Source organism: Plectropomus leopardus, chromosome 17, assembly GCF_008729295.1.
Source record: "Plectropomus leopardus isolate mb chromosome 17, YSFRI_Pleo_2.0, whole genome shotgun sequence".
Classification (NCBI taxonomy): domain Eukaryota; kingdom Metazoa; phylum Chordata; class Actinopteri; order Perciformes; family Serranidae; genus Plectropomus; species Plectropomus leopardus.
The window spans coordinates 10,433,164-10,446,985 of NC_056479.1; the positions used below are offsets into that span (position 1 = coordinate 10,433,164).

General features: G+C 42.3%; 1 protein-coding gene across 9 annotated transcripts in view; it reads right to left on the reverse strand.

Annotated features, from left to right (window-relative positions):
* arhgap23a (Rho GTPase activating protein 23a) overlaps positions 1 to 13,822 on the reverse strand; it is a 77,032-nt gene that overhangs the window by 36,952 nt on the left and 26,258 nt on the right. For 5 of the 9 annotated variants that reach the window (XM_042504898.1, XM_042504894.1, XM_042504892.1 and 2 more), the window contains exon 1: positions 1,311 to 2,289. The exons of 2 other annotated variants lie outside the window; for them this stretch is intronic. In XM_042504898.1, coding sequence (XP_042360832.1) covers positions 1,311 to 1,553 — 243 coding nt within the window. In that variant the 5' untranslated portion in view covers positions 1,554 to 2,289. Of the gene's footprint in view, positions 1 to 1,310; positions 2,290 to 2,921; positions 2,979 to 13,822 lie in introns of those variants that run through there. 2 more of the 9 variants (XM_042504896.1, XM_042504891.1) reach the window with 2 other exon arrangements.

A 13,822-nucleotide genomic window follows, 5' to 3' on the forward strand; every position in this document is an offset into this window, starting at 1 on the left:
ACACTCACATTCCTGATTGTGGCATTTCTTAACTGTGTCAGCGAGACATCGTGGTTTAAGGGGGGATGGTAACAAACATGAAAAAGGGTTAAAAAAGGAGAAAAAAAACAGGAGGTAATATTCCATATAAATGCCCACACTAAAATGAGATCATGTGATGAAGTGATGCCCTAAATTCAGGGGGCATTGTGGGGGGTGGGGAGGCACAATCGCACAGCTTCAACAACACCTCGCTAAAAGTGGCACTTAGCAGCCCCCCTTCATCTGCCTCGAGCCACTAATTAGAAACTCCTCCGAGGAAGGAGAGGGTCAACATGACACATGAACAGAATCACATGAATGAAAACACACGTCAGCTGCGGCAAAATAAGAAAGAAGTGACCCATTATGGGCGCTTAACCGACCTCAGTATCATTTTATCCATATTTACAGTGGCTGATAGGAGTTTAACCATCTTTTTAGGCTAGTGTATATCTTGAGTGCATAATTTATAGCATGTATCCGACCATTACCATTACATCTCAAGCAACAATCAATTTCATTTTGAGACAATAAAGTTAAAATCTAACTGCGCATCTTCATCCATCCACACAAAGTGTCACCATATCCTTTTCCCGGAAAGTCTAAAACATAGCAGGCGCCAAACAGAAACAGCCTGAAGGCGACACAACGGTCTGTTTAGAGACACTTTTAAGGTTAAAGAATCTGTCAGCAGCTGAGCGGTTAACAGACTTCAGACAAAGGGTACAGTTACATGGATACTTTGTTGACATGTGTGACTGAAAACATCCCACGCAGCGGTTTCTGGAGTGGATTCTGCTGATATCACTGTGTGAATATCTGGAGAACCACAGAAATCACTGCGGGCAGCAAACAATACATCTGCACTTCTCATTTATGACAATTATTGATAAGTTGATCGGCAGAAACTCATCAGCAACAATTTTTAACATTTAACTGAAGGGAAACATACCTGTGGGTTCCAGTTACTCCAATGTGAAAATTTGCAACTTTTTGCAATCTTATAATGCATGAAACCCCTTTTAAACCCTTTTTTTTTTTACCTCAGGTCTTTATTTTCTGACATTTTTACAATTAATTAATTTATCTGAAAAATAAATAATCAATACCTACTTTTTCAAGGCATAAACACTGTCCTTACCAGATTATTTTAAAACCTACAATTAAAACATTTAATCGGAATCAATAAGAATAAATCAACCAATCATTTACTGCAGCCGAAGACTGATGTTTAAAACCAGTGACTTCCTGTCTGGCCACTAGAGGAAGACGGGGCGAACTCTCCTTACTCTGGGCTGGAGAGAGCTCTGGCTGTGCCCAATGGGCATGGCAGGGGGCACGGGCGGTGGCACTGAATCTGTGGCACTACGGAGCACCGCCAGCCAGATGCAGCGAGGTTCGGGGGAGCTGCAGTCCACCCCCACCGGGTTCTGGAAGCTCCAGTCAGACCCGGCCGGCGCAGGGCACGGGAGCATAGCAGCGGGCATCGGGGCGTGGAGTTTTCTCAGATCCGCATCCCTCACTGCCCACATGGGCTGCTCACACACTCTACACAAGGCTGAGGACAGTGTCCAGACGCAGGAGTACACAAGGTACAAATCAAGAGAAAAAGAAAGGTGGTTTTAGTGGAGCTTTGCAAATCCTCCTCTGGGATTCTCCAGTCAATCAAGAGTCTGAAATTCCCGTCTCCTGGCTCCGATCCATCGCTGTCACTGCCGAGCCTCCAGAAAGTTTAATCCCACAAGTTCCACATCACAGCCTCCTGACCTCCGGGAATCAGCTCGGCAAGACTCTCACACACATTCAGACACTCTCAGAGGGGTTCAGTGCGGAGGAAGCAGAAGGCAGCAGATGGAGGAGTGTGTGTGGCGCAGGGATCAGAGGTAGGTCTGGTTTCACTACAGACACACACACAGAACAACTGACAGCGTCCCTCCCGTTGGTGTCCGGTGATGTTCTGCATACAAAGCCACTCTGTCCACCCCCAAAACACACATTGCTGTCCCAGAGGGCTGGATCCTCTGTCTCTCCTCCCTCCCACTGCCCTCTCTCTCTCTTTTCTTCCCTCTTTCCCTCTAGTGCCAAACAAATCCCTTCATCTAACTCTCATCTCGATCCCAAACTTTCTTCATCTCAGCAAGCATCAGCTACTTCATCCCTCACTCTGTCCCTCCTTTGCTGCTTTACTTTCTCTTTCTTCCTTGTTTCTGTTACCCAATCCGTATCCAAACAATCGCTCCCTTCCTCCACACGAACCGGTCTGACAGTCATCAGCAAACAAACAGCTGTAAAGTACAGTAAACTGGAGCTCTGCAGCTTAATCCAAGAACAGGGACATCACAGAGTTGGAGTCGCAGTGGTTCCAGATGGAGATATCTCCTGTGTCGGCTAAATCCACTGTAGATCTTTCTTGTGCTGCATAAAGGCTTCACGTGTGCTGCATGTGTGTGTGTGAGCGACACCAACATAAATGACAAAGCTGTGATCCCGGGCCGCTAAACTCCACAAAAGCCGGCCCTGCCTCCGCCGCCTCCCCTCCACCCAGAGGGGAGACAAACAAAAAAAAGAGAGAGAAAAAGAGGCCAATTTCCAGCACAAAGAGAAAAGAAAACATTTGCCTTGCTGCTGTGTTCACTGTTTCACTCCCTTTCTTTTTCGCTTAAGAGGGAAAAATATAGAGAAGGGAAGATGATAATGAGAGGAGAAAATGGAAAAAAGCTGCAGAGGCGAGCACTCTTAAAATAAAACGGTTGCTACTGGATGTCAACATGACCTCTTTATCGAACTCCCTCACACACACACTCCTAGTCGCCGGATCCACCCATCGAGCAGTGACACCTAAACACCACACTACTAAATCAGTCAGAGAGGTGACCTCGCCAACACCGCAGAGTTCTCACCAAACAGCCAGGCGTCAAGGATCCGTGCGAGAGCGGCAGACAGGTGACCATGCTTGGACTCTCTCCTCCAACGCTCATGGCTGTCAACACGCCGCAACATCCGTTACCATCAAGGTTAGACAGGTTTCACCTGCTGCACAGCGGGGCAAGTACCAACTTGACTGGAGCGGGCCGACATCGGCACAGAGACTGTACCCTCTGGATATATGAGAACGCACAATGTAGGCTTGGATGGTTTGTAAAGAACGATGAGGTGATAAATTACAAGAAATGTGATCTGAGGGCTAAAGAATATCAGGAGTCACGATGCAAACTATCCAAGAAATCCTGGTGACACCTATTGCTGCAGGAACTACCACAGGAGTCATTTTGAGTATTTTGTCAGAAGATGAAGTCATTAAACTTTACAGGTGTGTAGTTATTAAAGCAAAAGCATAGTTCAAAGATCGGTGGGGGCCGGAAAAAGGGGGTAGGAAGTAGGAAAGGGACTATCGGTCCCCACACTTTACACTCCTGGCAAACTTTCCACTTCTGTCATGGATGGCTGTATCATGGCTGGAGAGATCCCATCACAAGATGGTCTCTAGTTTCTTTCTGTTTTGTATAGGAACAATTCAATGCCACATTACAGAAGTTAGCTAATTTGCTTGTTTGTAGAAGACCTTTTATAAAAAGTAACATTTTGAGTGCTGCCAAGAATACATATGCTGGTAACGGAAACAAACAATGAATGGAAAATACAAATCAAGATGAAAATGCAAAAGACAAAAGTCCCTTATTTCCTGATGTGTTGTGAGATGCTTTAAAAGGCTACTGTGGCAGTTTACTATTGTACTTTTATTAATATGGGCAACTGCCTGGAGACAGATTTTAAATAAAAGATACGCAGAATTGCTTGATATCTGAACTCTGTATGCCGCTTTATTCTAGAGAAGAGCTAGAGCGCGCAATTTGTTGGAAAAGCAAAAGTGTTCATGGTTGAACAGCCATAGTTGAAAGCATGATGAAAAACTGGTAGACTTGAAAATTGTTTAAATAACAGCACATTTTGAGTCTCTCCTAGAAGACATTCATTGTGCAGCACTCAGTCACACACACGAAGAGTGACAGAAAATTGATGTGGAAAAAAAAGAGCCTGAGAGAGAAGTTTAAACCCTGCCGACTCTCTAACTTCCTCTGCATCAGCCAAGCTCCATAACCATGGATCCTACACTTCCCATAATGCAACTCTGTAATGTATTTCATTTAAGACCTCTGCATGGTAAACGCCCACATCTTCAAACTCCATGCCCCCAGTTTTTTATCACAGACTCTCCATCCAAACTCCAAATAACTGCAATGCGTTTACATTTCTGAGGGTGTATTTCAGAGCCAATGAAGAATAAACTGTACCTCTTTAAAAACATTATTCCTCAGCAATGTGACTGAATAAACTCGAACAGAAAAAAAAATCCTGGTGAAGTAAGGTGTGTAATTCTTGACTTACTTTTGTAACAAATTGAAATTTTTGACAGAAAACTGACTACAATGTCTCAGCAATATCACCTCAAGTTTGATAACATCAGCTAGCCATTAAAAGTGAATACCAGACTGCGTAAGACTGCAACAGCAAACCTCTGAGAGTATTGAACTGAGCAATGGTCCATTTTACTGTTTATGAATTCCCCTTTTCAGCCGCAAAAACATTGTGTTATTTTTTTTTTTTTCAATAGTTACAAAGCGTCGCTTTAAAGGAACTTTTCTGCAATAATCCCAGACCAGGTTTAGGTGGATTAACACTCCACTTCATTCCTGGTTTAAATAGTTTATGGAGTCAGCAGCACTCACTTTCACTATTACTCACACTGTGTGTGCACACACCGTTTACGTGTGAACACAAAAGCTGCATCTTCTGTGCACGCACGCACACACACGCCACATGTCCCACTGAGTCACAGCCGAGTATAAATACACCAGGCTATGTAATTAGGGTTCCTCATAAAGTCAGACGCTGCTGTGGCTGTGGGGGGTTTCTCTTCTCTCTCTCTTTGGTTCAGACCAGAGCTCTGGGTTCGACGCACCACCAGGCAGAACCGCCCTGCGGAGAGATGAGTGGATCGCCCAACAGGGTGCAGAAGGAGGTCCAATTCTTCTCCAGCAGAGAGAGATTTGAGAGACGGCCACGCCCATGTGCGAGGAAATCACAGACATTTGCCAGTGCGTTAAGCAGCAGACGGATCGTAATGTATCACTTGTGGGAAGCCAGATAGGGAGCTTAATATCTGAAAATACACAAGTGCTCCATTTCACAGTGGCAGCGCTGAGTGGGGATTTCATATCTTTTTTTTTCACACAATAACAGTTGGTTTTGGCAAAAGGGGAGCAGTGCCTAATTTGGAAACAAAAGGTCTCTGTATGTCCAGCTCCCTCGCTTTCTCTGTCTTTCTCCTTTTCATGAACCATGGAGACATTTACAAAAAGAGGAGCACGGGCGTGAAGAGCGAGGAAAGGTTGACAAAAGAAAAATGAACAAAAAGGCGTTGAGTTACAGTTTACATGGAGGACACACAGTCACACATGAGGAGTTGTGACAATAGCACCCCCACCAGTGACCCACAGTGTTTGGCTGAAGCGTGCCCGAGCAGGCCGCACATTCGTCCCCTGCATGTGGGCCTGATGTTAGTCGCTGCAGCATACCTGCCTTATCTATTTGATGGCTGAGAGAGCTCACACTGCACCCAGGAGACAAAACAGATTTCATATTACTTATTTTCTTTCATAACCTGGCAGCACAAAGCTCTCAAAGTCTAGAAATCAAAGGCAGACACGAGCTGCTAACCTCAGAGGAACGACGCTTTGTTGCCCTCTGCTCTCTGATAACAAACACATCAGTGGAAAAGTGAAAGGGGAGAGGAAGGAGGGAGGTGAGGCTGGAGATAGCGGAGCACTGCTGTTGGTGTAACGGGCAGATTAGTTTAGTGATATGTTTTAATCCCCTTCACACTCATAACAAGGCCGCAGGCCAACAGATTAACGCACAGGAGGCCTCCCTCGTCTTTTTCCACTGCAAGACAAAATAAAGTTTCTCTCCTCTCTGCTGTGCCAACACATCAAAACACAGATGTGTGAGACGGAGGAATAAGCTCAGGCCTGAAAGGAAATACACAGGGAAGAGAAAAAGACTGCTGAGTGAGACTTTAGTTGGCATGTCACAAACAAACCAGGCTGCAGACACAACGATTGGGTGTTTTCTCTAAACACAGGCTGCGACAATTCAGAAAAAGTACGTACGGGGTCAGTGGAGGACAGGCTGCGGTTGATGCTCACAATGAAACTCCTAAAAACTGACACAACACAGCCATGGAAGAGATGAAGGACTGCTTTTATACCAAAATCTGTAACTTTAAAAGAGAAGTGTGAACTCTGTCCCCTACTGGTGAGAAAAACACTGTACTGACACACTCCGGACTCAACATGTGGCAGAGGAGGTTTTTATGTGTTGCTGCAGTAGCCACATGAGGTATGTGTGTCATCGCACTGGTGCCATGACTGAAAAAAAATGAGCCACAAAAATATGCGTGATGCACAGCAGTGGTTTCCGAACTCCAAAAAAGGTTCACAAGATAAATCAGATGGGTGCCAGTAAGGGGATAGAAGATACTTTTTTTGATTACAAAATCACGTTGATTGTCAGATTCAGTTTTTCTTGTGAAATAGTGGACAGTTCATGACTGTTAACACATTGAAATAAAACAATTTGAGAAGAGAAAATCCCCAAGTCCAAAATTGTTAAGTCTGGCTACTAAGCTAAAAACTAAACTTAACTAAAACCAAAAGGCAAGGCAAGGCAAGTTTATTTGTATAGCACGTTTCAGCATCAAGGCAATTCAAGGTGCTTCACACAGAACATTGAAATACAACAACAGGGGAAAAGGAAACACATTTAAAACATTATAAAAGAAGCATGTAAAAGGTGATTAAAAAAAAGCATATATTGAAATAAGAGTTGCAGTGCAGAGTTTCGAAGTAAAATATAAAATTTAAAAAGTAAAAAGCCTTTTAGTCAAAGGCAGCAGTGAACAGGTGAGTCTTTAACCTTGACTTACTAAGAAACTGATAAAGAATGTAATATAGTGACCCACTGGTGTACTGTAATGAAAGTTGATCACTCTGTCTAGACAGACATTATCAATAATGCGGCTGGATTCTACAAAAAAAAGTGAAATAAAAGGATGCATCTGTTTTAAGCAGGTTCATTTTAACTTTAATCTCCAGTACATCCCCATGCCACCGAACCTATAGGCCTATTTGGCTGCACTCAGAGTAGCAGTTACCACCCAGCAGCCACTAGAGGGCAGCTACAACACAGAGTGTACCAGCAGATGGGTGGGGAGAAGCCCACTGGGACACACGGGACAGAGCAAAGGGTGGGGACTCAACATGCAGCCACATACAACTGTAGTTTTTGTTGCTGCGGTGGCTGGCATTAGGATGCGTGTGCAAGGTGAGCTGACCTATGAGCAGTTATCTGTGCTCTTGTGTCAGTTACTAATTAATAACATCAGAGGCCGGGCGGGAGACAGCGTCTGGAGATCGGAGAGGTCACACCTGTTGTGAGCTTTGAGGTGGAAACAGTCTCGGGAAGCCCAGAGACGAAAGCAGGTGGACTCAGAGACGAAATGCGCGAGGGGTCAGATATCACATCAACCCACAGCTGAGGGGAGCTGGGTGGTCCACCCCGCTCCCACCCTGCCTGACCAGAACTGATATAACAACAGCAAAAATGCACAGCTAACTCCTGCAGACTGAAGGATTAAAGCAGTTAAAGCAGCCCACCTGACCATGTGCTCCTCCTCAAGAACGAATTATGCATGCATTCTTTACATGTGCTGCTTCATGCCATGACGCCATGTGAGACCGGGCAGCTTAAAAACACTTAGCTGGACCCAAGTTTTTACAAAAGCCAAGCCTCGCTCATCCAAATATAAAATAAAGATATTATGTAGAACATGTTCTCAATTATTGGCACAAATCACAGTCCATCAGTCAGTACACATACAGACACTCGGTGGAAACAATTACTACAGCAGTAACTGGCCACTACTTTAATTATCAAATTAGTCTTCATTATTTTGTATATCATGAAATGTCAGGAAAAGAACCCAATCATCGGGAAAATCTTGAATATAGTGTCCAGTTGCACCTAAAGACACTACTAGGTAACTACTAATAAAACAGGCCGCAAAAAAACAAAACAAAAAAAAAAACAGCCTGCAAATGCACCAGTCTAAAAAATGCAATTAATCAAGCACTGCCATATTTCATAACTAAAGACATGACGCTGTTTGATGATGAGATGAAAAGCCTGACTTATTAATATAGTTTGATTATTTAGTTTAGTTTATTTGATGAGAATTCAAATCCATCATTAAAAAAAAACAGGCATATATACCATTGTCAGGAATGTAACGATGCAGTTAATCCAGGAGTTATTTTCATTGTGTTCCCTGACACATTGTGTTCCCTGACACTATCGAGACTACACAACAAGATGGAGACAGACATACAACAAAACTATATATATATACAACAAAACTATATATATATATATAAAATATATATATAAAAATCCTATCTCAATCCTATTTCGATAAACAAAACAACCACAACATTATTTAGAGAAGTTATCTAATAGCCTCTGTTAGTTTTTCAATAAAAATAATGTTTATTAAAGAAAAGATGTATGCCCCATACTATATAATGCTACAGAAATACTTGTGTCTTAACGTAACGTAAGGTAAAGTGATTTCAGAGTGTTTTAGTGCCATTTAAAGCATATTTTGAAGATTATTTTGGCCAGTATAACCATGACGTATAATTTGCATATCATCCCAGGCCTTCTCTTTTAACTAAAGGTCACATCTTCAAATGCCTTCTTGCATGTAAAATCAAAGGATTTTCAGTTTGCTATCACAGAAGACTAAGAAAAAAACAGCAAATATAGCAATTTGCAATGCTGAAACCAGTACAATTCTGACATTCACAGTTATCAAAATTTATTTATCTGACGATCGACTACCAGATTAATCTGCTAATTGATGCAACTCTAAGTTTTTTAAGTAAGATAAATTAGCCTGTTGTTTCTGACAATAAACTGATTGTTTAAATTATTTATTTAGCAAAAGTGACAAACTATTTCAGCTTTATTTGGACTGTTGGGTGGACAAAACAACCTATTTGATGATGTCCACTCAGTTTCTTGAAACTTGTCATTGTCTGCTTTTTATGACTACTTGTACAAAGTTTTAAATACTCTTGTGTGATTATTTCTTCAAAATAATAATTTTACCGCCTGGTCTGAAAAAAATTAAAAATGTCCCTCACAGTTTTCCTTAATTAAGCTTGTGCATTAGCCTCTTGCTCTGTCTCACAAACAGCCAAGAAACTACAATGAAAATCAGGTTACAGTGATATAAAATTATGAAACTTTGGAGCTGAAGCTGAAACCAAAGAATGTTTGAGATTTTTGATCAAATGATTATCAGAATTGTTGCAGCATGATTTTCTGTCCAGTTGTAATTTTGTGATCTGTTTCAGCTCTAACAAAAAGATGTATTGATAGTGAATGTCCTAACATAACCACATACACACTATATGCCGGCTCAAGCAAAGTGCAAATCCAGCCAGAGGACAAAAAAAGCTTTTGGGATTTATAACACAAAGACCTGACGTGTCTATCATGCTTCATTTGCCACAAGGGAACGTGGGATACGTGAGTCAGCCAGCCAGCCAGCCAAGTATCTACGTAGGCAAAAAAAAAGTCAGATAGAGAGTGGGAAAGAGAGCACCATGAGGAGGGGGGTAACAGATGTTGGAAAGTGAACACCGGGAAAAGAATAAAAAATGAGGGCAGTGAGTGATCTAAAGCAGAAACAGGAGTGAGGAAGTTGGAGAGAGCAGATGGTGAAGAGAGAGCAATGACACATGCACATATTTACTCACAGATGCACTCTAATTACCTCCCATACATCTAGTCTTCATCGTAACATCAGCGATCTTTCACTGACTTCATAGAGGGCCAGTCTGCATGACTGAAGGCTAAATAACATTAACACAGATTTGCTATCATGCGTATCAGTCACATTCAGTGGACTCTTGGTATGTTAATGAAATATTAAATGCTTTTAGACTTGTGTGTTACCGCATGTGTATTCTGGGGGAGGATCTGTTGCATACAAGCCTTTAACCCTGTTTCATAAAGTGCAGTTACAGTCAAGAGAGACTTGCGTGATCCAAATTGTAAGTATGAGTGAGCGTGTGTGAGAAGCAGTGATACTGATACAGAGAACCACAGCAAAATAACACACCCATTATGTTTCCCTGCACAGTAAGTGGAGAGATGGTGCTCCACTTTAACCTAATTAGCAGGGAGTGTCTCCTCCAGTGGAGAGCTTTCTCTGTGTTCAGGTCACATCTAGAGCAAAACAACTCGAAAGAAGAGAAAACTACATGTTTTACTCAAGTTTTGTTAACCTCACATGCTCTTTTTTCACTGTATTCCCGTAGTTGCAGCTATTGATAGTTTGTTTTTTACGTGTCTAGATTTTAAGATATCTGCGTCTGCGTCTTTACCTCCATCAATACTGATGGAGGGAGACAATTTCAATTGCGAAGCTCAAAGTACCCCATTCTAAAGAAAACACAAAATCTTGCTAGGAAAGGTTTTCATGATTTTTTTTTAAATAATTGCTCTCTTTCTAAACTACCTCAAACATATATTTGTTATTTCTGTACTGCAGTACTTTTCAGCTGAAATGTACATTGATACCAATATATCTGTACTATGTAGTAAGTAGGCATGTAATGATACATCAATTTGGATAATAATATTGATTGATTCATTTTGGGGGGGGGGGGGGGGGGTCAAGAAGCAGGCTCTCAAATGGAGTGTTCTACTAACCCTAAATACAAGTATGAACCTAAAATCTAGCATAATGTGGGACCTTTCAAGTAGAATTTTCCATGGCACGTCTGTGTCACAATATCCATCCAAGCACACCACTTTCCTAAACATCCAAACTCATGAAGACAATGGCAAGCAGCTAAGAAAAAAAATGAGGATATTTACTGATATGTCAAAAGGGCTGACAGAATAAAACAACATATACTGCATGTGATATTGTATTCAGATGAAACTTGCAATTATTAAGCTATATTAAGCTAAAGTCAGTTGACGATAACAGCACTAACCCAAACTAGCAACATGTATACCAAAGGAGGTAATGTGCTTTTAGGGTTAAATCATGTTTTCCACTCACTCAGTCTTCCTCCCACAACTGCAGCCAATCACCAGGTTGTCGCCCATCACCTCCGTGTTGACAGTTGCCATGAGAACCAACAAGGTGCCTCTGTTCCAGCACGAGAAAAAAAAACATGCAGGGAGACAAATTTGACGGCAAAAACATTTACACTCTATAGCTTTTAAATTGGCTTTCACAGCTGACTTTCAGAGTGTAAAGGTTTAGGGCTTAACAGTCTCAGTCAGCACATTCAGTATTATTTGATCCATGATTGATTTTTACAACCTCGATCTGGAAATCAGTAGGTAGTCAGTAAAACGGCATCATGAATGTGGCAACTAACCCAGTGAGCACCACAAAAATGAATAAACTGGTGTTTGTTTTCCTTTCATGCTGAAGAGCTTGTAGAACCAACAAATCTGTTCCAGTATGAGGTGTGATATCTTTTCACGGCGCGTTCTCACACTAACCGAAAACATGGACACAGACAACAGCTTCCCAAACTGCCACATCCTGCTGTTTCTGAGTGACACCGTGAGGCGGCGGATGAGTTTTGTCAGGTAAAGTCGCAGCTGTGCTTTCTCCTGAGTGGATACATCTGTCTGCTGGTGTGTGTATACGGTATATACCATGAGGCCAATGACGACATCTGGCAAAGAGCTAACCCTGCTCCTCTTGCACTGTACCCCCCTCCCTCCCTCCTCTCTGTACTGACCACAACCGCTGGGAGCAATCAGAGCGTCACGTCTGAGCTCCGTTGCAATAAGAGCCAACCCCCCTTTCTTCCTTTTTTCTGTCTCTTGGTCTTCTCTTTCTTTCCTGGTTGTTTTCAGGAGCAGGCCTCGGCAGCAGAAAACCACAGGGCTCCAGCAGGCCTCTCGACTTTCCACCCCCCTATCTACAGTACGCCTGGGCGATGGACAGCCATACTTGGAGCCCCCCTCTTTTTTGGTTGCTCCCCCTCTACAAGCCGGATATATTTAGCTCATCTCTGCCTCTGTGTAATTAACAGATGAAAATTACAACTTTGAGGCTCGACGATGACGTCGTCGTTCTCCTTGGCTAAAGATGGAGCTGGACCCGAAGCGTGCATCTCAGCCTACGGGCCCAAAACCAGGCAGTGGTCCAATATTTGGGGCGTGGTGGTGAAGGCGATGCTGAGCCAGGTTGGGAGGCTAACTGAGCCAGGAAGGGGAGGGGGAAGCAGGACTGCAGAATGGAGTCAGAGTGTTTATTAGAGCAAGCGAGATGGCCTGCCTGCCTCCAACAGCCCTGGAGTTTCCATTTGAGGTCATCTGGTTTTTACATTCCTGCCATGCACCAACGCTCACACCACACTGAGGAAGTCCTCCATCGCTCTGCTCGCACAGGATCGTACAGTCCAGCGATTCTCAAAGTGGAGTCTGGGGGTGTAAAGGGGCAACGAGGAGCAGTTTAACTTCATCAAAAATACTCCTCCATGAGGGTCTCGCAGACAGAATGTGATCACTGGGGTATCTTAGGAATATGTATTTGGGGATTACTGATGTGAAAATATCTGGGAATTGCTGGTGTATACATATATAATATATATATATATATATATATATATATATATATATATATATATATATATATATATTATATTTTTCACAGATGAACTCAAGCATGGGCACAGCTCTTAACACAGCTGGACAAATCCATGATCTAAAAGTTCAAAGATTCAATAAGAGTTTTGAATATTTCTTTTAAACTGTGCCAAATTTCAATTTGTTTTCCAACCCTCATGACTCATATACTGTAAAAACCCTAAACGAGTCATTTAAAGAGGTGCCGTAATGCACTGTGATACTGCCAAAATGTCACACTTCCCAGAACTACCCCCGTGATAACCTGCTGCACCTACTCTACTTTGTTTATGTGGTCTTGTTTATTTCTTTACATATTTCACTGCATGTTAACTTTATGAGGTTTTTTTTCTGTATGGTTTTTGTTTTTTCAGTTCTAAAAAAGTGTAGCATTTAAGTGTCCTTGCACCTGATGATTTCCTTTTTTTATTTAAATAAGACAAATGGCTTTTTTTTTTAATACCCCTAAAAAAAGGGGTCCTGCAGACAGGATGTGATCACTTGGAAATTTGGGTATTATTGTTGTAAAAATATCTTAGACTTGCTGGTTTATATATTTCTTTCTTGTCACAGCTGGAGACATCGACAAACTAAAACTTCAAGGATTCGCTAAGATTTTCCTATAATTCTCTTAAAAAAAACATCCAAAATTTCAGTTTGTTTTACAACCCTCATGACTCTCCATGGGCTCACGCTGACCTCTTTCGAGCGAAAAACGATGGCGCTGAGCAAAACATATTCCCACACACATAATCATGAATGCATGAATTTTCAGGCAGAGAAATCAAATCTTCTCTCCTGTAAAATCTACATTTTCCCCCATCTAGTCAAAGCCCAAAGCCAAGCCGATCACACGCAATGCAAAAGGCTGAGCAAAACTAATAAAGCGTGATCTTCGAGCTTCTTCGAGCTTTTTCTCACACTGTGTGGATTGATGAACCTGGAGATTAAATCCAAAACGAAGATGGCCTTCGCACCCGTCCACATCCTCCTTTCTTTGTCGTTCCCGAGTCGC